Source organism: Bombus flavifrons, chromosome 2, assembly GCF_040668555.2.
Source record: "Bombus flavifrons isolate JBK064 chromosome 2, iyBomFlav1_principal, whole genome shotgun sequence".
In the NCBI taxonomy this organism is placed as follows: Eukaryota; Metazoa; Arthropoda; class Insecta; order Hymenoptera; family Apidae; genus Bombus; species Bombus flavifrons.
The window spans coordinates 16,358,907-16,386,670 of NC_138443.1; the positions used below are offsets into that span (position 1 = coordinate 16,358,907).

General features: G+C 37.8%; 1 protein-coding gene across 8 annotated transcripts in view; it reads right to left on the reverse strand.

The window, feature by feature from the left end:
* Positions 1-699: 699 nt before the first annotated feature.
* LOC138189748 (protein expanded) overlaps positions 700-27,764 on the reverse strand; it is a 125,037-nt gene continuing 97,972 nt past the window's right edge. For 7 of the 8 annotated variants that reach the window (XM_069131891.1, XM_069131884.1, XM_069131885.1 and 4 more), the window contains 9 exons: positions 24,260-24,339; positions 13,869-13,948; positions 8,109-8,349; positions 7,137-7,412; positions 6,741-6,906; positions 6,031-6,339; positions 5,461-5,739; positions 3,170-5,025; positions 700-2,499 (listed from right to left, as the gene is read on the reverse strand). In XM_069131891.1, the coding sequence (XP_068987992.1) occupies positions 2,023-2,499; positions 3,170-5,025; positions 5,461-5,739; positions 6,031-6,339; positions 6,741-6,906; positions 7,137-7,412; positions 8,109-8,349; positions 13,869-13,948; positions 24,260-24,339 (3,764 nt within the window). In that variant the 3' untranslated portion in view covers positions 700-2,022. The remainder of the gene's footprint in view (positions 2,500-3,169; positions 5,026-5,460; positions 5,740-6,030; positions 6,340-6,740; positions 6,907-7,136; positions 7,413-8,108; positions 8,350-13,868; positions 13,949-24,259; positions 24,340-27,764) is intronic. The other variant, XM_069131890.1, reaches the window with a different exon arrangement.

The window sequence follows — 27,764 nt, forward strand, 5'->3', positions numbered from 1 at the left end:
GTCTCCGGTGAACACAGTGATTTAGCATTTCACGGAAACCAACCCACTCATCTTTTCCCTAAAGTCAAGAGTAGAACAATAACACAATAGTTTTTATGATGTTAGTATGATTTTGTATGGTATTTACTTTTATGATGTTATCGTATAAGATAATTACTTTTCTTTTATATGATTTTAATACACAGTATTGATGGATCACAAAACTATTTAAACGCTTATACTAGAGAAGTCTTTTATGAATTGATTTACTGCGTGCTACACAGAATATTTTGAAATTTCTGTAACGCATTATTATCATGATTATACTGATAAAGTTAAAAACGAGTTTGGAAATATATATAGAAGTTACAAGATATTTATTGCAAACATACAGTTAGCGTTAGTTACATGTTTAAGGTCATTATTAATGCTAATTAATACTATAGTAATTTTTTATTAAATATATGTTTGCAATAAATATTTGGTTACTTGCATTTACATTTATGAATCGTTTTGAAATTTTACCAATATAGTCACGATAGTTGTATCCCATTACAGTGCTAAAGAAATATCAATAAATTTCTATGAAAAGTGTTGGAATATTTTCATGAGCCACTGTAAGTCTATTGTAAGCGAATTTTTGTAAATTGTGTAATAAAAGGTAATATGAAGTTTTCTTAATTTCATATAGTCAACACAAAGCATTTTTTCGTAACGATCTTCATTATAAAAAAAGTTTATTATTCGTAGCTGAGGTGGCGCGTGGTACATACATGAGGTTTCCGACTACAACAAGTCCTATGATTTCACTCAAATACTATGTACAGACATGGGTCATGTTGTAATATTATTATTTAATATTAATTAACATAGGTCAACTTATACAACTAAATTATTACCCATTACGCTATGATCTAAGATATTAATGTTCAAAAGATTCACTTTCACGCAAATCTTGTACAACGTTAATTGTCACATGTGTTATCTTGTAGTACACGTTCTGTAGTGCAGTATAAACATTTTCTATTTAACAACGTATTCTCGCGATATTCGGTTGTGATAATCGGAGAATTCGTTCAACCTTTCTATGACAATGTTCAGTCGCTGAGGAAGGAACAAACTTTTTTTCTCACCGAATATACTTACTTAATGCTTAAACTCTCCTAAATATACGACTACACTTACAGTTACGTACACGCAAAAACGCATCGATAGAGAAAGTGTCACAAAGCGAGCACTGATTGAATTATTAAAACGAAAAAAAAAGTAGAAAAAAAATCATCAGGATCATCTGGATTGTAATAAATATTACTTTCGTAAACATCAAAAACGAAGTGAACTAGTTACAGTACTCATACCTACTTTCGTTCACAGTATAAAAATATCTGTGTAATTAGTACCTACGAAAATCGTTGCTCTAGTATCAGATAAAGTATACGCAAGAACATTTTTCTCGCTCTTTCGCCGTTATTGAGATTTACAAAACATTCGCATTCAATTTTTTTTCTTTCATTTCGCGCTAACCGCTTAATTGAGCAAAAACGAAGAAACTTAATGGACATTTTTATTACTGGTGTGTATTTCAACTATTCTACGTACGAAAGAAAAGCTTCGTTTGCAAAGAAGTACAATTTTCCAGGAATATCAAGAGAGATCATAAGAATGAAATTAGATAAGAAGAGAGATATTACATAATGGACACCTTCGACGTTCCCGTGTTTACACTTTCCCGAAGGTCTAATCTATCATCGGACTTCTTTCTTTCCTTCCTTGAGTATTCGCGTCGAACAGAAGAATCGTAAATGATAAAATGGCACCCTGAGTTGAAGAAGCACGGTTTGTGTAGAAACGCTATATAAGTACCTAAGGCGTTAGAACAACCTTTTTCTTCGCCTTGCTGCCCGTGTATTTCAAGGACAAAGTATTATAGTTGTGGAATCGTTTGAACAGTTCCATGGAATGCACTTTCATCGAGGTATAATAATGTAATTTCCATAATGTCGCAAGAGTGGCAAACCCCTTTGTTTTCTTCTTCGTTTTCTGTTACGAATGCGACGCTCTCGTAGAATCCTTTTTGACAGCTGACATGCCTGTCGAATTCGTCACTTTGTAAGCATTACCCTTCACCTCGGCGGGGTGTTTGTGAGTACTCGTCGATGATTTCCTCGGGGGTTTGGTGATCTGCGTCGTAGAAAGACCGCTGACCGGGTATTTATTTCTGCTGGATGTTCCGCCATTGCTACTTCTCGCTCCGTTCTTCGTAGACGTTGAAGAAGTCGTCTCAGCAGGATGCTTTGGCATCACGAATGCTTTCGTCTGCTTCAATAAATACCGATCGTTACACAACGCCGATATCAGCGGCAAGTCCAAGTTACGACTCTTCTCGCGAAGCGTCCGAATGTCCAACATTCCGTCTTCTTTTCCTTCTTCGCGCTCTTCCATCGTGGTTGCTTTCGACGTCTTCTTCGGGGAAGAAGATGACGAAGAGGCGGATGGAAGTGGTTGATTCTTCTCGAGGTTCTGTAAATAAGTAAAACAATTGAAATAAAATATTTGCATCGAAACTATTTAGACTTTGTGTATTATATTCGTATTATATATTCTATTATATTTATATGTATTATATTAATTTTTGTAATTTATCTTAAACCTTTTATTTCTTTAAAGCTCATGATATATGTCAAGATCACGTGGGAAATATATGATAAGTCCATTTTTATTCATTTTTCCACTTTCGTATTACTTGATGCGTAAAATGAACTATTTTAATATGAAATTGTTGAAGAGGGGAATAATCTGATAAATAATATGCAGGTGATAAATAATATTAATTCGATTGTTGTGTTAGTTTAACTTCATTAATAGCAACCTGCATAACTAATATTATTAGCATTTTTTAAATGTTCAAGAGTGCGGCAAAGATACATATTTAATAATAAGATCAAATGAAAAGATAAATGAAAAGATTTTGGTGTTGACTTTTAAAATTGTTCTTTTATAAAAAGGAAATTTAACTTATCATGGTTTCCCTGTAATTTTTATATTGTATGTTGCTACATAACGTTCGCAATGATTACCATACGATACAGAACACATATATTCCTACCATTAAATATTAACCCAATCTTACTTAAAAAATAAAGCAGTAATTTATACTATAATAACAGGATAGTATGTTATAATACAATACCTGTATTTCATAAGGTGGTGGTGGCGGAGGTGGCGGAAGTCGACGATGCTTCAACTGCGGTAGAGACTGCAGCTTGGTACTAGAAGGTGAATCGAAACACTTCAAAATGTTCTCGTCGCTTCTCGTTCTGGAGAACGCGTGGAGCGTGTGGGGATGAGCTGGGGCTGGTGGTTCACGTCTAAGACTCTGACTGCCTGCCGACGAACAAGTAGCTCCACTATATAGCGAGCTTGTACTAGCAGCATAATGGCTACTCAGATTACTATGCGGTAAATAATTGTTAGAACTTGTGTCGCTGCTACTAAGGTTTTGATTCGAAGCGTATTTCGTGGGTGACGAGAACGAGGAACCAGGAAGATATGGTGTGCTACGATACATTACTAACGATTTATTGTTAAAAGAAGGATAAGGAGGAGGAGGATAAGCAGCCATAGCCGCCAGAAGCGAACCCTGTTTCGCATCGATGTACTCTTGCTTCGACACCGCGGGATCTTTTAGAGGAAACATCACGTAATCGACATCCGAATACAGTTGTTGCTTATATTGTTCGATCTGCGACCTCGCAACTTGACTCGTGTAAACGGTAGCTAAGCTGGGTGGTGGCGGTGGAGGTTGTCTGGGATGAACCATTGGTGGAGGAGGGGGTGGCGGGGGCGGCGGTGGTGTTAAGTAAGGCAACAAAACCGGACCACCTCGTGAAGCGTGTACGTCCAAGTAATTGTTCGGTCCAACGACAAGAGCCGCTACCGGGGCGTGAACTGGCGTAGGTTTCATTTTGTCACCGGGATAAGTGGGTGGTTGAATTCTAGGTGGTGGTTTCGGGGCAACCGAAGCAACGTCATTGACATTGACTTGATTGGCGTTGATGGTCTTTGAAGCCGTCAAAGTGGCGTTCATCTTGCTGTTTGCTAGACCCGTTTGTATTTTCGTGGACGTCACCCTCGATACGATCTCATCGCTCGTCGTTGGATACAATTTAGAAATTGCTTCCTGTCGAGTGACTTCCGAAACCTCGGGATAAGGCGGTGGAGGTGGTGGTTCTCTGGGTGTTACCGCGTCGTTTCTTGGAGGCGTAGGCGGTGGTATCTGAATTCTTTCCCTGGGTGAAGTGTAAGGTGGCGGTGGTGGTGGATCGGTTCTTCGTGGTGGCAGAGGTACGAACTCGCCGCGAGTAGCATTATATGGTGGTGGAGGCGGAGGTTCCCTTTCGATGTCGGATATGTTGGGTCGCGGTGAGTTTATGGTTGCGTAGTCCATGCTTACTGGGTAAGGAGGAGGTGGAGGAAGTTGCCTGTCGCTATCGGTTCTTGGTGGCGGAGGTGGTGGAGGCATAGTAACGTAGTCGCAATCAGAGTCCATGGAATTGCTAATGGTCTTTCGAGGAGGATAACGTCCAACTATTAAATCCGAAAGTTCATCGGCTGACAAAAGAGGTCCAACGCTGGAAGGGTCACTACCATCGCCTCTGAAGCTTCCTGCGCTCAGTATGCTATTACTGCGTGATCTAGAATCTTCGAGCTGCTGATCCAGAGCTCCCGTCATGGTAGAAACAACGTTACTAACGTCCTCATCACCTTTGCAGACGCTGTAAATAGGTTCCTGATCTTCGGTACCAACATCTTCTGTATACACGTCGCTTGTCTCGGATCTAAGACCACTGTGTATGGTATAAAAACCAGATGTTACAGAAGCCTCGTCAGTCGTAGACTGAACAGAACTTAAGGCACACACGTCGCTCGCTGTAGAAGATCCGTTGGCGTCACCGGTAGGTGAATATAAATCTCCCATTCTTTCATCCTGCATCTCACTACTCCTGAGAGTATATACCCCACTAGTTTCGCTAGCAATGTCAGTACCTGAAAAGGAAATATGTCGTCTAGTACAAAATTAACATTATAATCGGTAGAGATGTAAAATAATTACTGATATTTGTTTAGTTGCAACCGAATATCCTGTGAAGCAAATATAACATGGTACTTACTTAGTTAACTAACATATTTATGGCTTTTTGGTAGAATAAAAATGATTGTAGGAAAAATTGCAGTATATACATGTAAGTCAGAGATCAAAATTCTAGAATTTAAAAAGAGACGACCTTAAAATACATTTTTCTTAACAAATTTAAATTATCGAAATTATTGTCAATATTTTATCAAGATATAAGATGTATGTTTAACAAATGGTTAAGTTCCCCTCATACTTTTACCATTTGAATAAATATCATTGTATATTTTAAGGTCTTTCTATATTCTTTTAATCTGAAGGTATACATAATTTTTTGTAAAACTTACCCGCGTATTTGCCACCTTTTTTGCACCTGTCGTAAATGGCGCCAGGAAAGCTAGCAGTTTCTGACGAAACCGCTGAATTCTGTGCCGTATGCGAATAACCGAGTTCCAGACTGGAAGTCGCGGATGTACGCCGCATTCGCGGCGGTCCACCAGCAGGTGCATTCACAACCACGACCGTGCTGCAGCTGCTGCTACATTGTGACCCTTCAGCCGCCGTGGCCGCGTTCGATGTCAATCGCAATGCAGCCGTTGTAGGAGTGCTGTCTGTACCATCAACTTCTGTAATTCGTGTGATAGTTTGTAAGATTGTATATATTTGTATATTACAAATATCTACGTTACTGCTTTGTGATAAATTTTGATATGCTCTTAAAATAATTTTACAAAATTCGTTAAAGGAGTTAAATGTTTGAAGAAACAATTACATTTTTGAGAAAAGTCTCCTCATTTTTACCCATAAAACATACCTTCAAAATTTGATTACGGTTATGCACATAATTCTTATTATGCTTATCATTATATAATTCAATCCTTGTAAATTCTATATTCGTAAAGAGGAAATAAATTTACCATCCACAGTGGAGACTGGAGAGGACGGCATGGAACGATCCTCGACGTTTGCATTCGAGCCGTTGACAACACCGCACTGAATACCAGAGTATGAAGTATTTTCAGTAAGACGTGGCAAACATTCGGTCGAGGCGGGCGCCGTGTCTGGTTCATCCTCGCTGTGTACCCGGTCGCTGACAATTCCAGAAGTCGTGTTGGACGACGTGCTCGAGATAACAGAAATTCGTTGGTCACCGCGCGCCCCACGTGCTGTTAAACTCAGCTTGCACCGGGCAGGATACATGTAACAGTCGCGAAGTACCTTCCTCTCTGAAATCAAAAAGAGAACATAAGACTGCAGCTTCGTATCAAAGAGATTTCTTTTTAACGATATACCAATTAAAATTTGACTACGTTTAATTTGAAATTAATACAAGTTTTAACTAATCAAATTGTAGACGTCACTGGAATTCGATTCAATTCAAGACAGACAATTTGATCAATATAAATATTTAATCATAGATAAAAAAACAAGAAGAGAATACAAATTTAAATGCAAAAGCGTCAAGGGAAGAAGAAACCAATGAAATATGACAAAAGAAACCCAAATCGTGTCGTAACAACAGGTGTACTTGGACAGTTGGAAATGACTTTTTATAAATTTATCAATAAGATCGGTAAAAAGAACAGAGGCTATTAATTTTGAACAATATAAATTTCGTCCAACCGACCTTCCTCTTCTCGCCTCTTCGCTTCGTTTACTCTAGGTGCTATGGCCATGGAGAACTGATGGGTATCTCGACAGAGTCCCAGAAGCAATTTGCTTTTATCATCGCATCCACTGTAAAGGGTGAGCTTGTCCGGCTGATCGACTGCGCGTATCTCAAACTTCTTGCGCTGCAATAGAAATGCAACAAATTAAAAGATTTCCGATATAGATATTTCATGTAGATTGAACAAGTTTGATAAATTTCTTCGACACGAAAAAGAAAAGAAAAGAGTATTATAATCTTTGATACGTCACTTTAACAAATAACGTGTCACATTTGCATGATTTTCGTAAGTATAAAAACAGTGAAAAGAGGACAAACTATAACACTATACATCACACAATGCATAAAACTAACGTCGAAGCAAAGTTTGCCGATGTTGTTCCAGGCGAAGACACGCGGTGTTTCCTCCTCAGCGTAGACTCGCACCCCGCGAGCGCAAATCGCAAGGAGTATGCGTCCCGGACCTGCCTCGTTCTTGCTTCTTCGTAACCGATAGAGGTGAGCGTTGAGCGGCGCCTCCAGCAGCACCGCCTCCCGGATGTATTGCAGTTCTGCCTCCTCCCTCGATAAACCTCGGTTGTCCCTGTGCTGTGCCGCAAGCACAGCGAGCACATTTGACTCGAGGCACATCTAATCCAACATGATCGTTCGTTACGTTTAAATGAAAATTCAATAACTACCGCTTCCGCAAATTACAACGTGCACTCATTGATAGACGATAACTATAACGCGTAAACGCGTTGGAATTAAACTTTCCAGCCAGTATCTAATGGCCTTTACGGTCGAGAGATATTAGCGCTTGGGATAGGTCTACATTCCAGCGGCTGATTCGTAGAAAAACAAATGTTAATTATCTATAGAGTATCGAACATTTACGTTCTACCTTTTTTGCTTTCTTCTTTTTTCTTTTTTTTTTTTTTTTTTTTTTTTTGTTCAAATACGCTACAGGAGAAAATAGTTTGTTAGTTAATCGTTCATTGTATATTCGAACTGTGCACTTTTCACGTATTTATGAGAAATTTGAAGGACGAAAATGTATGAAGTATTCGACGTAGATCAGTTATTACGATATTTACTAGATGAAACAAATATCCATTTAGACTACATTTTCTTCAATTACGTTCATAGTAAAAGTGTGGAATTGCATGAACATTCGCAGACTAGTTTCATGGGCTTTTATGAAATAGTAACTGCACATCTTAAATTGAACGAAGAAAAGCAAAGATGGGACAAGGGAAACGATAAAACTTCGATTCCTCTCAGTTTTAAAATAACAGATAGAACATTTTAACTAAGGAGGTCGGTAAATATGAATGAAATACTTACGTGTGGCGGAAGGTAGTCCGTGGGCTTGCAGTATCCCACAGATCCTGCGTGTGGCCTATGTCGTTCTTCGGAGTAATCGCCAAGATCGGCTTGTAGGGCAAGACCCGCGAGTGTGAGCAAGGGCGTAACGATAGATGGTTCGTGTAAGGGATGGTGAGGATGGAGGTTCTCCACCCCACCGCCATGCCTGACAACATTGTCGCGCAGTTGCAGGTAATAGTGGTGGCGCGTCGTTTCATCGCTGAAATGATAATCAACCGGTTAGCTTCGTTTTTGTTCTACGTGATTAACTATCTTTAATTATCGAGCGAGTTTTTTTTTTCTTTCTTTAGAAGAAACTACACATCGGGAACAAGTTCTTCCCATTAATTTGCGTGATCGAAGTTGTTCTACGAGTAGTTCTACGATGACTAGACGCGGTATAAAAAGTCATAAAATTTGTTAATAAAAAAGGAAGCAAAAAAAAAAAGATTGTGTTATGTAAAGTTTAATTATTTAAACGTAAGCGATATTAAAAATCTCGAGCTAAGACTTTGCTTAGTTCGTCGTTTCGTCTTGTACGTCCTTATTTTATTCTCTCGATTATCATTTAGACAAAAGTTGGAAGATGATTAAACTACTTTTTGTTACATTCTACGCGCTTCCTCCAATTTGCTATAAATCATCTGACTCGCCATAAAACACATAGATACATATATAAATACAAAATACGAAAGTCAGACACCTTGCGGCAGAACTTTCCAAACTAATGTATGATCAGGTTATTACAACACAGTGTCACGGTTACGTGTAACCTTGGACGGTAGTTGTGCCATAAAAATAGTTATTTACAAAACTTCGTACGACTAGCGAACACTATCTATTATCCGATGTAATAACAACGAAATAAGGAACTAATTAGCTTCGAATCGTCCGCTCACTCGATACACAGATAAATATATTACAAAACAATCTTTTCAATTACTAATAATATTAACAAATCGGAGGCAAGCAGAGATTATGTAATTCGGCCATTGCGAAAGCTTAATCGAAAAACATGATATTTCACGAGCCTTAATTGAAACACACGTCATATGATCCAGGAATTCTCATTAGCTAATTGATACAACATAACGCAATCAGAGTCCCTCTGTAAAGAATAACTGCAATAAAATCCACGATTTACCGTATGCCGGAAGACGTGATATCAAAACAGTCATCTAGACATACACAGTGTAACAGCATAATTGTCGGGTGTTGAAAATAGAAAAGAAAACTATGCGTTATCGCGTAACATTACGTTAATCTTAAGTTGTCGTTCGTAAGAAGACCCTGTACAGCAGATCTTTGCCAGTGTTACGATAATTCTCGTGCATGATTTTGCAAACACTGCGAACGAATCGTCGTGTATCTTTAAGGGGGTGGGGGGGCGGCTAATGTTAATTCGTACAAAAATAAGGCATGTTTTTGTGAATTATTTGTGACGACACAGTTAAAATCTCTTTATTAAAACCAATAGTACATTAAAGTATGACATTCGAAGAATATTGTATAAAATTTTCACGGAGAAATATCAAAAAATACGGCAATGGCAGCAATTATTCGGACGTGTCTCGGAAAAAGTAGAATTGCTCATAACTTGGTGCTGGATCATCTGAAATCAAAAAATCAACGTTCATTCGTTAGGTAACAGTTTTCCCCAGGTAACGCTGCGAGGGTTTTTCGAAATTTCAATTTTTCACTTTTTTGGAACACTTTGAAGGGATAAATCAGCCGATTTTGCGAAAATTTGCGGCTAATTTTCCCTTCAAAATGTTCCAAAAAAGTGAAAAATTGAAATTTCGAAAAAACTTCCCAGCGTTACCTGGGGAAAACTGTTACCTAACGAATTAACTTTGATTTTTTGATTTCAGATGATCCAGCACCAAGTTATCAGGGGCACCGCAATTCTACCTTTTTTCCCAGACGCGTCCGAATAATTGCTGTCATTCCCATATTTTTTAATATTTCTCCGTGAAAATTTTATAGAATATTCTTCGAATGTCATACTTTAATGTACTATTGGTTTTAATAAAGAGATTTTAACTGTGTCGTCACAAATAATTCACAAAAACATGCCTTATTTTTGTACGAATTAATCTTAGCCCCCGCCTTAAATGTAGCGAAGAACTTTTGCGACAAATTACATGCCCCAGGATTGGGTTTGTCGAGTAGATAATGACCCAAAACACGCTGTCGACGTCGTCAAACAGTATTTAGAACACTAAAAAATTAAACTAAAACTAGTTATGAGATAGTCTGTCCAATTAATTTGAATCCAATAAAAATGCTTTGCATTGAGACGCAGACGCTTACATAAAATCTAGGAGATTTGTACGCTACTGCATTTATTCGAAATTTAAATCGGTTCGTCTCTAGAGACAACATAACGTGGAATTAATCTTTCAAAAAGAATATAAAAGAAAATGTTTCAAGCAACGCGCTAGTATAGTCATACAGAAAATATGAATTGCGAGACTATACTCCTTGCGAATGACGATATAGGCTCTTCTTGAGTTACGTCGTAGATCCACTTTCAAGAAACTAGTCGTGGAGACCTGTGCCGAAAGACACATGGTCATGCAATTTCGCGTAATGATAAACAATGCGCTGCTAGCGCTTGAATCCTTGGAGATTCGCAACGTCACGTTCGACATATTTTGTACGTGTTACGCATAACGATACCGACCCCGTAAATCTGTAGAACGCGCTCCAAAATTCGCATGCTGTAAGTTTAATTCTCCACGATTCTTAATAATCTTCTACGGTTCTTTGTGTCGAACTTTTAGATTCAAGTTAATTCAATTTTCTGGAAAAAATATCTGTTATCAGACGTTTCAGCGGACTTGACATCGCGATAGAATTTCTCCAATTCAATAATCTAATTTTGTTTGATAATTTCTTGTTCAAACGTCATCGTGGAAATATTACTCAGACAGAGGGATCTCTTAAGGGATCTTCAAGAACCATAATTTTAGTGAAAAACTTCAACACGTAATATACGTAATATACGTAACTATATCTCGCGAACGCGCAATTTCCACGTGCAACGCAAGAAATACAGCAGAAGCATGTAACAGATTAGAAATCTCCAGACGAATCAAACGGAAAGCAAGTTGGCAGATGCGATGAAAAAGATTAAGAAAAATGATCCGAGCAAGGGAAGAATTAACGAAAGGTCGACTGCAGTGTTCGATCGTCCTCCAAGCATGTTGGTCCTTTCACGAATTAAACCCTCGTCGACGCGGACGTGCGGTGAATGCGGCGTGGCTGGATGTAAATCACGGGTTTCGAGTGGAAATCAGAAAGCAACTACGGATCGGTATAATTACCGGGACGAATGCTTTCATTTAATGCGTACGGTCTATCTATCACGCGCCACGTAATAATTTATAATTACAAGAGTAGGTAGCACTTAGCTACCGGACAGGAGTCGAGATTTCGTTTCGTGAGAGGGAGATCCGAGCTACCCTTTTTTCTTTTCCTTCCTGCTTTCTTTCTTATTCTTTATTTACCACCCACCTGTCTTTCTCTTTCTCTTTGAAGAGAACGATTCTTATATATAGGGTGTTTTAGAATTAAAAAGAAAAGTTCATAAGGAGAGCCTAGATAGAACCTGATAGAAATTCATTATTTTCATTTTATTATTATTCTAAATTTCTACAAATGATTCTTCAACGTACTCTGCGGTATCTATTGTACAAACGTTACTTCTAATTAATTAATCGTTTTTTTTTTTGACAATTTAGATCAACTAGTTAAGTTTTCTACAAGATAAGTACATAATTATGTGAGTACGAGTGTACAGTGTATATTGTGATATCATGGTGTTCTTCCATTCTTTCCAATCTCTTTTCGTCCGATGCGTTTAATCGTTCTACTACAATTAAGAAGCTTTGACAATATAAATTTTAGACGACAGCGGATGAACAATCCGTCTAATCGCTTCCGTGAGATTTCTGTAAAATTGCAAGTAACAGGTTATACATGTTCATATTGCCTATCTAGGAATGAATTGTTTAACACGTATTGTGCTATCAAATTTAACACTAGTTAATATAATAATATTATCTATAATATTCTCCCAATTATGACAGGAAGTAACAGTATACGTATACAGTTATATCCATCTACGTATTATGTAGTATACCTGATTGGTACTTCTGGTAATGTTCATACTTACTATAGCAAAGCACAAAATGAAATATACTGGAAAATGAAATTACAATGGAGTTTGATAATTACGATTCATAAAAATGCAAGTTTTTGGACTGGTATTTTTAAAACGTCGCTGACGATACAGTTCAATCCTGTCAGATTTATAACGGCACGCACGTGTAATAGCTGATATTATGAAACGTATTATTCAAATATTAATTATTCAGAGCTTTACGAACAATTCACAAAGACAATGACTATATCACGCGTTGCCTGCTTTCTAACGCTAAAAAATTCACACTCTAAGAACCTTCGTTCGTAAAAACTAAAGCAACAAGGAATATGCGTTTATTAGATGTAAAATATTTCTCTCGTCATTCCCTGTCACCTGCTGCTCCATTAGTTCGTACTTTTCTTACTGAATACACTGAAACATTCTGTATGCGTGTCATATCTACTACACGTGTACGTTCAACAGTGTAAAACTTCATTTCTCTTCTTTTCTCTTCTTTTCTATTCCTCCCTTCTTTTCTCGTGCTTCAATTTATTGTTACATCCTCACCCATCGTCTATGTATCAACTATTTCTCTCTTCCTCGATCTTGAGGACCCTGGAGAACCAGGAACCCTTATAACCGCGATATATCGCGGCTAGAAGAAAGCAAGGAAAAAAGAAATATAGAGACCCGGTGGACTATGTGGGTTTGGCTGTTTAGCCAGCTACGATGGCACCAAGGTAGTATTTGAAGCGGAACGCTAATTACTCCGATTAATTCTGCAATCTATTTGGGAGCCTGTCCGATAGCCGGAGCGTTCTCGACTAATTTAGCTCCCTACCAGTGGCCAGCCTCTTTCGAGCGAATAATTTGTCAGCCAACGTAGCGTGGATCCGACTACCGGAGTTTTTATTCCCTTGCTCACGGATCTCGAATGACGATTCGATTCGATAGACCAAGGTAGAGTTACTCGAGTCAGAAAGATATTTCAGTGAAGCCAAGTAATGCGGTCCGCCAAATTCGGTTATGAACAATTTTCAAGCGATCTACGTTTGAAAACAGACTGTTACTGACGACACGATAAGCAACGAGATATATCGCGTATATCGACGCTTCGACAGTCATAGTTTTCCACGAGACAGGATACTTGTACACGTCGTTAGGAAAAGAGTTAATTTTAATTAAAATAATTGAATTACTTGAATTTTGAAAGATATTTTGTTGTTCCTTTTGTTAGTATCCATTTTAACCGTAACCATATGGAATCGTTTTCTTACTGTATTCCATAACCATGTTAAAGACTAATAATGTCTGAAAATATACAACAAACTCGATTACTTGGTGAAAATTTCAAAACGCAATGTTAAAATATCGAAGCTTAGATGACTCGATTAACTCTACCTTACTACGTATGTATATAGTTGAGTTCGTGCTGTGACTTGAATGTTAGAACGAATTAAAAGGTATTAGGAATGGCGTTAGGTAATATAGAGGTGAAGTTAGTATCGATATTAGCTGATATTGGCACGGTGATTATGTAAACCGGCAGAATGTGACTACCTATTGAGAAATCTATGTGTAAGCGTTACCTTAGGAGCAATGGTGTGTCGACGTAGTAGCGAACGCGAAAGTAGAGGACGAAAGCTGGTCTCCCGCTGCTGTCTAAGCCCTGAAAATCATGAAATAAAGGTGTCATAAGATCGACTTCTACCATATTTATCGGTTACTTATATTTTCTATACTCTGTTTTATCATATAATTTTCTTACTACAGCGTGCAAACATTATTCTCGTAGATTACAAGATTTCAATGATCCACGGTAATTAATCTTTGTGATTACTAATTTTTGATAGTAACCTTTGCGCTTTATTTTACTCATTTTTACCTTCCACTATATTCAAACTAATTCCAATCTTACTTGCTAGTCCTAAACGAAATATCAAAATTTATATTTACAAAAAGGAATTGTACTAGTTCTAATTAAATAAATTTATCAAACAATGTACGAAACAAATTTGAAATAACAGGAAATATTTCATAAATTTATTATTCGTATTCTAATTACTCCTCGGTCAGAGCAATCATTCGATAAATCGTATCATAAAATTTGAGTCCTGTGCAATCCTAAAATCGTTCTTATTTTGCGAACGTACGAATTGTGAATTTCTGGTAACTTACATTCCAGGAACACCGTAAACAAATTGTATTTCGATTTTACGTCACTGCGTATATTCTAGTGACCGTGTATCCTAGAATGTTGTAACATGAACACGTTGAATCAACACAGAATTCATCCTATTAGCCATAATCCAACTTTTCTATACCTTCTAGGCAGTACTGGTAACCAAGACAATGATCTGTTTTCATAATTAAATTGTTTCCCCGCGAACTAGAATAAGTAACGCGACACGACGCGTCGATCAACTAAATCAAACAAAAGACTCTACTCGTATTATTGGCTCGGTGAATCGATAATACTCGAGATCGTTTTGTATTTAACAATCGCATTCGTCCGGATCGTGAACCATTGCAGAAATCTTCACCCTCGGTCGACTCAACGACCGAACCTTCTTATTTTATTCCGTTGCGAAGAGTTGCTCGCGAACGTTAAAACTTGATTCTCGCTAAAACGTAAGGGACATAGATGGTATTTATAGAATTTATACAGGGTGGCTGATAACTGGTGGTACAAGCGGAAAGGGGGTGATTCTACGCGAAAAAAGAAGTCGAAAATATAGAATAAAATTTTTCTTTTTTTTAATTTTTCCATCGAGACAACGATCTACAGTGAGGTCCGTTATAACGAGACGCGATAAAGTGCACGCGTACCCAGCGAAAATTCAAAGTCGATTTTCCCGAAAACAAAGCCTCAAACGAAAAATTTTTATTCTATATATTCGACTTCTTTTTTCGCGTAGAATCACCCCCTTTCCGCTTGTACCATCAGTTACCAACCACCCTGTATATTAAAATCGACATAAGCAATGTCGATACGCGAATTTACCATTTTTCTTTTTCCTCTTCTACGCATTAGGAGGTTCGAACTACAAGACATTAATCGATGGAGAGAGTGAAATTTTTTAGTTTCCCGATTATAGCACGGTTAAGCGTTTAATTTACTTATTTGTATCTCAGATTCGTGCGCTTAACTTTCGGTCAAAATAATAAAATAACAAGGAATTTGGAACGAACGAACGAAAGTATAATTCTTCTTTTATCTTCGTGGTTTCCTACGTTTTTAGTATCGCATGTAAGAAACACGCATACCTTAAACTTTCAGGATATTAAACGTATCGACAATTACGTTACACGTGAAATTATAGTACATCGCACGCTTGCTCGAGTTTCTCTCGTGTTACACTGTAAAAGTCTTGATCGTTTTATGAAACAATTAATATATAGATCGGAATGTTATTTAAACGTTCATTGTACATTAATAAGATTCGCATTATTGCATTGTTACCAGTGTTTTTCTTGTAAACGAAAGAAATTGTATTACCGTTTTAAACTTAATACAACGAGCCGAGTAAATATTTTTAATTTACTAAACGATAGCGAATGATTTTCGAGTAACGTACAGAACATTTTTCACTAATTGCAATCGTCGTTTGAACGTCAATCGTTACGTGCATGTAGCTAGGAATCAAGTTTAACTGTGACGAGGAAAGAAAAATCGTCGCAACGTGTGGGCAGAAACCACCAAATCGTGAATATGCCCACGCGTGCCTTCCGGCCCACGCGTCTTCAAGCACAGTAGCTACTGTAGCCTGTTCCATCGAGAATTGGGATTAAACTCGGCCATGGATCTGTGAATTTCAGTCGATACAGCTCGAGATCGCGAAATTCGAAGATTCATAACAAGATAAATCCATCGGACTCGGTATAATTCACTGGAATCACCGTTTTCTTTTCATCTGTTTCGCAACTTTCGTAGATATCGATATGTTGGAATATGATTTTAATTTGATTATTCTTCATTCTTGTTAACGTTTCTAGCCGACTATTCGAGATTTGTAACGTTATTTTGCACTAAATTACGTTAGAATACGCGTATTTCGATTGATCTTCCTAATTTTACTTTATACGATTTAATCGTATAAAGTTGAGTACATGTTTTGCTGAAATTGATATCTATACCGATGTAATATTCATTATGTTAATTTATCACTTTTTAGTGGTACGATAAATTACGTAACAATTATATTTTTTCGACCAATTTATGGCTGTATAATCCTTTGATAAAGGATCCCTGTACACAATCGCGCTGAAATTCCATTGGATAAATTACAATGTCGAAAAGAGTTGTTCTGAAGAGAATATAAACGATGAAAACAATTATACAATTATTAGATTCTAATAATCTGATACGGTGTGTAAAGATATAAATATAAATACAAATAAGTATGTCACCAATTAACAGAATCTTAATAATTCCTATATTCCTTACACATGTATAATTTCCAAAATTAGTTAACTTTTGAACCGTCTTGATGAGGAAAATGATGTCGAAGTAGCGAGGCAAGCTCGCGATAAAAGCAAAAATATCCAAAAATCGGTAGCCTATTTTTCCATAACACATAGTTCGTTATACACACAGCTACGACCATCGATCCGCTCCTAATTTCTTTTCACTCACACCTACACGCCTATTCGATCCATCAGAACGGTTCTCCATTGAAATTCAACAATCAGAAGGATTTCGTGGGCTTCACCCATAGAGATTAGATGTATTAGCGCACTAATACATCTTTACTTTTCAGGAGGTGTACGGCTGCTGACCGATGATACATCATCGGATAGAGACAGACCTGAATAGGGAGAAGGCAGAGCGAAGAGAGCAAGAGAGGGAGAAGAATGTAAAAAGAAACGAGAAGAGGAGAACGTGGAGGACGACAGAGGACGAAGATGAGAGGAAAGGAAGGTTGAAAGAGGCGAAGAACGGAACGAGGGGAGACAGGTACCAATAACGAAGCCCGCTCCAAATTCGGTAGCCGAAAATTAAACCGAGAAGGGTTTCTCGGTTATGTCTAGACCTAGACCCTCCGGTCAAATCGTAGCAAATTATACCGTCGGCTCCATCCGCATATTTTATGAACCATAAATATTAATCCACCTCTCGGTATATGCCTCTCCATCTTCCCACTTCTGTTCCACGTCCACTCTTTCGACTCTCTTTCGTCCTTCCTCCGCCTTTACCCTTCCGCCCTTCGCCACGTTACTTCTACTACACGGTACACAGACATTCCTGGATGGCCCGCGGGTACAGTCGCCGCTAAAATTGAGAGTCCAGGACAAACACACGGGAATTTGCATACACGCGATAGGGACAGGCTACTATAGACACGTCTGTAGCGTACTGGTTATACGTATATACGTACATGTATCAATTACGTGAATGACATTGAAGCTCTGCCAGATGCTATTCGCGTTGATTATTGAGCCGCGATAAGTTTTTGTCTATCGAAGAATTTCATTGGTTATCCTCTTTTTATTTCTGTTTTTTTTTTTACTTTTACACGTGTTAGGGAATTTTTGACGAAGCTGCGATCTCTATCGTGGTTGATTAACAACATGTCTAAATTACTTTTTTTGTACTGCCAAGAATTTTGAGTCGAGGTATAGTTTTTTGAAAAATAGTCGTTCCGAAGATACGATGGTAAAACTAGATGTAGAGTAATAATTTTGAATAGGAAAAGCTGTTTAAGTCTGCCGTAGGATACTTCAATTTCTTGAAATTTTATAGCACCAAGGTGGAGGAAGAAATAGTAACGGAATATTTAAGCAGATTCTTGCAATTCCTTCTCATATTCACCGTGTACATTCGCAATGGTGTTCGATAATGCGAAGAAGAAATCACACATACGAAATATTGCGTTAACACAACGTAGGATTTTAATGGGTTAAACTCTGACTTCTGATTCTTCGAGAATGTGAGACACCAAACATAGAAAACAACCGAGTAATAAACACAACATTCCACGTGAGGCAATTGAACGGTAGAAATGAATTCCCGTTGAAAATGAACGAGGATACCCTCGTAGACAACGCAACTGTAATTATGTGATAATGACAACCATCGATAGACGATGCGTTCGATACAACAGAGACAGCATGAAATTGATTACACAGTTACATTTAACGTGTTGTAACGGCTCCTCCGGAGCGTATTGTTGATATTGACTACTGCTGTTACTTGACGCTTGGCGTGTTGCCACTTTGTGCGAGCCATTGGGGAGAACGGTAATCGCCTACTTGCAGGTATTTCTACAGCATGTTCTATTCTACTTTATACATGTAACGCGTGTACAGTGGTGTGTACACAAGCACCAATGGATCTTCCTCGTTGCTCATTAGCAATCAACGCTACATACTACTCGCCTTCTTCTACTTCAAAATTTTAAAGAAAACGCTGATAATTATTTCGTGCTTCGAACAAATTTACTTATTATGCGAAACAACATTGCTGAATCTTTTTCACGGAAGAGAGAAATCTTTGAAAGAAGATATCGAAGATTATTCTGTATTTTGAGAAGATTTATTCGAGTAATTTTAAGAGGACAAACAGAATGTATCGAAGATGCAAAAATATGCATATGAGAAATCCAAAGTAGACATATGTAGTTCAGTAAAAATTAAGCAATATTAATTAAGTAATATTCGGTTCAATTTGCATAAAAATTCGTATTTCGATAAATTTGAATAAAAACAAAGATTTCATATGCATATTCATATTGATAATTAGACGTATTTTCGAACCATTAAAAATTCAGATTTTCTAGTTATAGTTCAATATATAGAAATTAAGACACAAAGTAATTAGATCAATGTGCATAATTACCTAATTACATATATGAAATACATAGGTAATAAAGATTTTAGACTTAAAATATAGACCCTAGAAAAAGAAGCTAATCCTTCTACAGGTGTAAAATAGATGTATACACCTGCATACACGAACTCGAACATCAAATCCACATCGTTTCACCAATTATATCAGACATCCGATCACGTGGAGACAGCTTGCTCGTGAAAGTCCCAGTGGACGTCTTCGACAACTGTTGATGGAAATCGAAAGTGCGACACGCTGGCTCAGCTACGTACGTAGATGAGACATTCCATCGAAACTGTACTTACATACGCACAGTTCGAGAAGAGGATTTTTTACATCGACCAATAAATTGTATCTTACGTTCATTGTTAACGTAAGTTTCGTGATTCAATAAAAGAATTAATACCACGTATTCGCAAAACTTTATTATTTTGCTGACGAAAAGGAAGAAAGCAAATGATCGAGGGAAGATAGACAAACCTTATTTTGTGACTTATATTGACAATTCGTATTAGCTAGATGTTTGTATCGGTGACATCGTTCAAAACAGGATTATGGTACTTGAGCGTAAAATACTTTATGCTACGATACGATACAATATTATAAAATTCTTATCTAAAGTATCATCGTACATAACACAATTATTGTTATTTATTTTCTATGAAAAGTCAAAGGTGGTGCTTTTTGTATCCGATACCAAAAGTGCGAGAAATCTCCAACGTAAACAAATAATTATTTTCTAAATCCAATATTTCAAATTCTTCGTCGTTTCGTTACAGCATCAGAGAGTTAGTATTCATCAAATGTTTCGCTAATTGCAAGCAGAGAAACAAGAAAATCGATGAGATAATTTCAAGTCGAAAGAGAATACGCGACGATGTACACTCTCGCCGGTCGTACTTTCTTTTTCTGACCGAAAATTCCCTTTCGGATATCGCTCCTCGATTACAGAAACAAAGATATAGTCGCGGGTCACAGGTATAAAGTTGGAATGTAGAAAGTGCCGATAGGGGAGGAGCCCAGTTTTAATAGCCGAGGACCTCTCGCATGGCTACAGAAAATCCTCGCAGCCGATGTACCTTCCAGATAAGCACGTAGTCCGGTAGCCCGGTTTTACCGGGCCAGTATTTATTGGTTATTGGTGTGGACCGTCATTAGCGAAACGGGGGTCCCACCGCTCCGAGCAGATACGAAGATATCGCACGAGGCGGCACTCTCTGTTTCCTTCTCTCCCGTTTCCCTTCGTTTCTCTCTCATTCTCTCACTCGAAGAACCCTTGGATCCGTAATTTCCACTGGTCAACTCCCTGCTCGTGCTGCTTCGACGATCGAACGTGTTGCACGCTATTGACAAATTCCTGCGGTTCTAACCGAACGGGGCAACAGACTGTCCTCCGTGGAATTGTTGGAATTGTTTTGGGGAGAAAAGAACGACGAGGACTGCGATACGATGGAAGGATATTCGATTATTTGGAGATGACAAGCATGTGATTACGAGCATGTTTATTGGGATAAAATCCGTCGTTTTGGAATTGGACTATTTGTTTCATTTTTAAAAGTATTTCAATATTAAAAGACTTTTCATACGAATAAAGTGGACTTCACGAACTCTGTGATCACACGCGATGTACGTGTTCGTGGGTTTTATCGCTTGTTGATTTATTTTAGGATTGCGTTTAATCAGAGTATTTTAAAGGAGAAAGCGAGAAAATTATGGATAAATGATCGTTAGAGTGCACTTCGTCTCTTGATAATAGAGACAATTCTAACAGGCGAAATATGTTAAATTTAACATTTTTTGGGTATTATTTATAAAAATGTACGAAGAAATCGGTCAGATCTTGCGAGAAGCATATTTATCGATATATTTTTTACGAGAAGATACGTTTGTTTAACAATAATCAATTAGTTGCATGTGCAAACGACAATAACGAAAAGAAACGAAATTAAGAAGCAATAGAATTTCCTACAGTTCAACTACAACTAAATGAACGACATTTGCACGAAATGTAAGGAATGAATAGTAATATTCGAAAGCAAAGGTCCAATGAAACTATAATTTACCCCATAATGAAAGTAAAAACCGAATAAAGACACAGAATAACTAAATTACAACCCAGCTACGTGTATGGTAATCTCGGCACTTTAGTAACCTTCTGCACAAAATCTAAGGTACGTCGCTAATAACAGCGAGAGGGGGCAAAAGGGATGGAATGTCTCATCTACGATTTATCCTGTGATAAGTAAGAATTAAAAAATATGTATACGTGTACTAAAGTTTAAAACTTTCCGAGTCTAAATTATAGATCGTAAAACCTAATTCTAAACGAATGTAATTTATAGAAATTTTATTTATACGACAAACATTTCCGTCCGATAAACTTCGTCGGAAACTTACGAAATTTATCGAACGTGAAGAAAGAGCAGAAGTACGATTCGTCCTACGATAAGAACAGAATTGTACGTGTAATAGTACGATGCGTACTTGCTACAAATATAGAAAATATCAGTAATAAACAGGCAGAGGCAACCAAAGTATAGTTCAGCATACGATAACCGGCTATAGAAAATTGAAAAAATCTCGGCAATAAACAAGCACCGAGAGGCAGTTCATCAACTGCACAGGGATACCAGGGTCTGCCAAGGTAGAAGTAAAGCAACGCACACCGGTATCCGTGGTGGTGACGACGAGTTGCCGGAGTCTATTGCGAAGCTACTCGTCTTGAAGAGGACTGCCGTTGTACGCTCGTTTAGCGCTACCCTCGGGGCAAAACCACGGCCGCCATCGTGCACCCGCGGATGGAAATGCTAATTTGGCCGAAGAGGGCCTTCTACGCACCCTTCTCCTTTCGCCGCGAGCGTGCTCGCTTCTTTTACTCTTAAATCGTCTTTTTCTCGATTCCTCGCGGTGCAGCGCGGTACGGCGAGACGCACCATTCCAGCTCTCTCGACCCAGTCGCGTATACACGTTATGCGTGTATATCCACGCGGTTGGTGCGTTCGTTGTTGCGTAACATAAATTCAGAAATTATTGTGATATTCCAAGGTTTCGTCTCGTGGAATATAAAAATCAGAATCTCTTTCTTTTTTCTTTTTCTTTCTTTTTTCTTCCTTTCGAAGGAATCAACATCGACGTAATCGATATAACGTGTATATTCCTTTTTATTTCTCTTGAACGGCAGGATCGTGTAAATCGTTGAAAATTATTTAAGCGCGTTGAATGAGAATTAACGATTATCGTTTCGCCCGAGGATTCATTGCTTCGTAAATTTCGAGGTATGTAACACGGAAATTAAATGTGCTTGTTTGTACTCGGTAATTTAGGATATATTCGCTTTTGCGGGTTTGTAACAGTCTGTAGCGAATGACAAACCCGATGGTGTTTTATTTGGATAATCATTACGATTCCTCATCTTTTTTTTTTTCGAGTAAAAATTGTTTCTTGTCGAAGTTTTTAAAAGCATACAACGATGTATACGCTACCACTGGATTTGTAGTATATAAAATATCATATCGTTATTCTCTCTTGTTTATTATTATCAATATATAAATTTCAGCAAACTGTACAAGTTACTAGTTGTTGTATCGTATCGTACTGTATCTCTTTATAAGTTTGATGCTTATGCCTACTATAATCTTTTTTACAGTTTATTCCATAAAGTTACATATATCCTAATTTACTATATATCTATTAGAACCAAATTAATAATTAAAAGTAAGAACTACTACATTCTTATGGAATTAGTTTGTAGATCCAAATTGGCAAAACATGGCAGTAATATATTTTATTCTTTACTATGTACACTATTACATACATTTACTGTTATTTAAATATCACGAATTGCATTAACATCCAAAGCCTTTCTATCAGTTTAGAAGAAGTTTCATTCAAAAATTAAAGAACCTGAAGATGAAGATCTCATCAAGCGCCAAGATAATTCTTCAAAATTTCACAATAACAAACACCAGTTCTATTACTGTATATTAGTTTTCAAAAATCAAATTCATCGAGTCATAACATTCTAATATCACGCATGACTGGATGATCATAAAGAATAAAATTATTGCAGTTCGATCTAGTCGTAATTGCGATTAACCCTGGTGCAACGCACTGTCTTTTTCAAAGTGTCTCAACACTTTTGATGGATGATGTAAGTATTCGAAAACTAATTAACATATCAGTAAATCTACGTATAGTTTTCAAAAAGTTAAAGACTGCATCATATTTCACAGCAACTGATTCACTAACGCATTTGCTTGTGGTACAAGGTGTTTAATTAAGTATTGATAAAGCAAATGAAAAAAATCTCTTAATTATGTTAATGCAATTTACAAGGGGCGTTATATAAAGCGTCGACCGCGTTTCCTGTTTCAGATTAAATTATGCAATGGTGTTGTTACATATGTTAAATAATAATTAAATTCATTGATTAAGTGACATTCAGAGACAAGCTTTTTTTTACGCATCGTGAAACGCTTGCACATAATTCTTGGACGTATCAGATTTAGTCGACTACACGTCCAATACACATCTGAATCATCTAAACCCACGAATTCCTTAAGTATGCATTATGCGACAGACCTTGGCCAGGCGACCATCAAGTTACCGTACAGTTCACATTTTCTGTTCTTGCACTTTGTTAGGATGAAATAGCGTGTTTAACTTATTCTAAAAAGCCGTCATTGAGAAATTGTAATAATGCTACTGTAGGTGAAACACTTTAGAACACAATTTCTTCGCTTTAAGAATCAATAAAGCCGAACGAATGCGATTATTATTTTATTCGATATTACGCGAAAAATAAACGAAATTTTGTAAAAATGTCGCGATAATTACAAACAGCCTCGCAACGGTGTTATCGCGGGTCGATAGTATCAAAAACAAAATTCGCGTACAGTGAAATTTCAACACTCGATAGCCATTCCTTTCGTTTCATTATTTAAAACTTGACAATGCGAAGAAATAGAATTCGAAGATGTAAATGGATCGAAAAAGATGCAAATAAAATGCTGCGCTAAGACAACTTAAGTTAGCTCGTAATGAACTGAAACAAGTATTTTGGACAATGTAGACGATATTCCACGATCTTGTTTACCAGGAATTATTTCGATATTCTTGATAACGTTGTATTGCGACAAGTCAGGTACTTACGTATGTATGAGAGCTACGCCAGTTTTTCGGTGCGTATTTGCTTAACTTATTCTCGGGATCGACGAAAAGGTACTCGCCGTCTGAAACATTGAAAAATAATGATCAATCAGCTATCTTCGTTCGTTAAGTACGTTTCTTTTAATCGTCGAAGAAAATCTCAAACATATTATCAAGGAAGAAAATATCAAATTCGCGCAATTTTTGAAACACATTCGTTTCACAAAACATTCACGTTATACCCGCGTGTAAGCATTTTAATTACCATCATCTATGAATCTCGATAATGCTCTACAAATTTCCGAATTAGCCGCCAAATCTTCAAATAAAATCCTTCTACAATTTCTCCAACTGATGCCAATGTTTCTTTCACGCAAGAAATATCAGCGGCCAGCGGCATCCAGACCGTCTGACAAATTAATTTTATCGGTAGCGACGCTGTTCCTTTATTATAATCGCGGAGCAAATACGCGGCTGACCGATGGACAACAGCTTCGGCCCGCGACATTCGGAGACTTCGGTCGGGCTAAATGGGCCCGTACAAGGGGCGCACATACGCGTTCACGGTGCCCTGATATGGTCGTTGCGTGGAGCCCGAAGACCCATTCTCCTCGCTCGACTTTTTGCACGGCTGATGGTCCGAAATGCCGATACCCCTAAACGAGCGAAACAATGAAAGAGCTTGTCGGCGAGGAGATGTTCGTGAATGAGAGGGCCCCCAAACCTGTCCTGCCCACATGGGGCCAGACACTCGACTCTCAGACCCTCATGGCGCGACAACGCGACGCGCTTTCCGAACTGGAACTCGATCTGGAGCTTGGAACTCGGGACTAAGCCCCCTTTGCGCGCCACGATCATGCGCTATGCGCTATGTCGCATTGCGCGTGTTTACGCTACTGGTCAGAAGTATCTGGACATTTGACTATTTTTGATACAATTGCTAGGCTACAGATCGAACGCGACTAAAACAAGGAAGGAGAGCCGCGTGGAAACTTGTTTCACCTACTAAATATCATGATGAGTATTTTCATATTTTATACAGGGTATCTTTGTCGGTGTATTCTATGGGTATAATCAGGCAAAAGTATCGTACAAATGTGGATCATTTGCAACTTTGTTAAAGAGTTGCAATGAAAATACGAATACATTACGGCAAAGTTATTTCTTAAGTAGTTTTCAAAATACAGATCGGGCAGCAAGATTTCCTTAAACTTGTATTACGATTAATGAAATATGATTAATTGTTTATCGATTCTATAAGAAAATAATAGGCATTGCCTTTAGCTATTAGTTTCTGGTTAGTTTATACGTGTTTACTAACGTTAAACATTTATATACCGTTGCTACAGATCGATTAGGATGTTCGATACACTTATGATATCGCATAATTGAAAGCAAGGTACATCAATTTTTTTCAAGCCAATTTGATATCAAAAAAGACGAGACATAAAATAGGAACTTTCAAGATGTACATTAAGTTAGAAATAAGTAATAGTTCTCCCCTTTACAAGAATATACATTTTTGTAGGTATACTGCAAAAAAAGTATAGGACTCTCTGGCACAATTAGACCAATGTTATTAATGAAATTTCTCAAGTTACAAGTTATCAACGTTGAGAACAATACTTTTGCACAACACCAACAAGTTTGGTAATGAAATTCTACAAATGAATCGCACAGATTACACATCAGTTGATTATCCTATGTAACATAAAATTGTAAAATTAGTTAATTTGATTATCCTACAGCCCTGAACGAGGAACTAGATCCCCGATGCATTAATATTTACCCAAACATATGTGAAATATTTCAAGTAGAGTTGTCACTTATTGTAATATTCAGTATAAATCTCTGTTAAAGTTTCACTTCTGTAGTTGCGTTTACAAAAAGATAAATCTGTGTAAATATCCGCGATCTATTGATAATATTTTCATTGGGAAATTGGAATTCTTTTGTCAGTACTAGTTGAAAAAAATAAGATTCGCTTTAAAGCATCAAATATTTTTCATGAATCTTTACATCTTCTGATATGTAGTTACTAGTTTGATAATAGTCGTAGTTGGACAGAATCGCCCTTAGAGTCAGGAAACTTCAGGTTTTCGATTTCATGAAAATTACTGTTCCTATAGAATTTAAAAAATGAGATTAATTATACAGAAATTCAACTCGATCTATCGTAACTAACTATTTATCATTTAAATGTACCCTCGATTCAGCTTGTTCGAGGAATAAATTGAAATATGTCTCTGTATCTGGTAAACTTCTTACCTTAGGTATACGTATATATGTAAGTACGTACCATACACGTGTATATGGATGGTGCACGTGGAACGAAGCGTGCTAACCTCTTGCAAGATACCGGCATATACGTACACATGTGCTTTTACTTTTTCTTCAACTCAGAAAGGTACAAAAATACAACAATCGTACGATATTACGCGCATTATCTTACTCGGGCATTTCGAAATATCCTTTAACATCATCCGCTTCGCTCATAATACTCACATTTCACACGATCGAAAAACGAAAGATAATTATCACTTTTAACTTTAATAATTAGCGTTAATGTTTTAGCCTCGTACGAACAACGCGCGATATCAAATTACACGCACGATTTAACCTGAAAACCTAACCTAAATTCGCGAAACAAGATACACCGAGTGACGCTTCTGCGCATGACAATTACCAAACAGTGTAATCTCTTACCGACGATCGGGCAATTTCCAGCATGTTTTTGCCGTTTCACAGAAGCGTCACGAAACAGTTTTCACGGAACGCATAAACCTCGCCGCGACCTATAAAGGATGCCAGGAGATGTCAGTGACCGAAACTGTTCATCCCGACTACCATTATCGGCGTAGCCGCAATAAAATATGTTATCGTGACGCTCCTTCATCGGTAAAACCATAAACCGTATATACGAGGATCGTATATATCCGAAGCAGCGTTTCGTATATATAGTGTGGAATCATTATAGGTTACGTTTCAAACATCTGCTCCTCAATAAAACTCCACGTCGTGAAGCCGGTCCGGGTAGTGTCGTTCGTGTTCGAACAGCCGCGCCTCGATTCTTCTCTCGACTCTTTCTCCTTCGCCCTCTCCCCACCCTCTTTTCCTGCTTCCCCTACTCTGTCTCCCACTCCATCTCCATCTTTCTCTCATCTTTTCTCTTTCTATCCACTTCACCACCATCAACACATTACGTATCTCGTTCTCTTTTCCTCTCCCATTCCTATGCTCTTTCCCTCTTTCTTTCCATCTCTTGCTCCGTTTTACAGTGAAGCAAGTAGAACTCGGAGATTCTCGGACACCCTGTATTTAGCATATTTCGATTTGCCCGAGATACACTGACGTGAGCCGTCCACCTCGTCGACGTCCGGTGCCACGTGTGGCATGCTGGCCATGCTGCCTTTCAGACACGAAGGAGCGGATCGAGCCACATTCCGCGGTGGAGCCGGCCAAGGATGAAAGAAGGAATCGGGGGGATGTAATGCACTCTCCGCGGTGA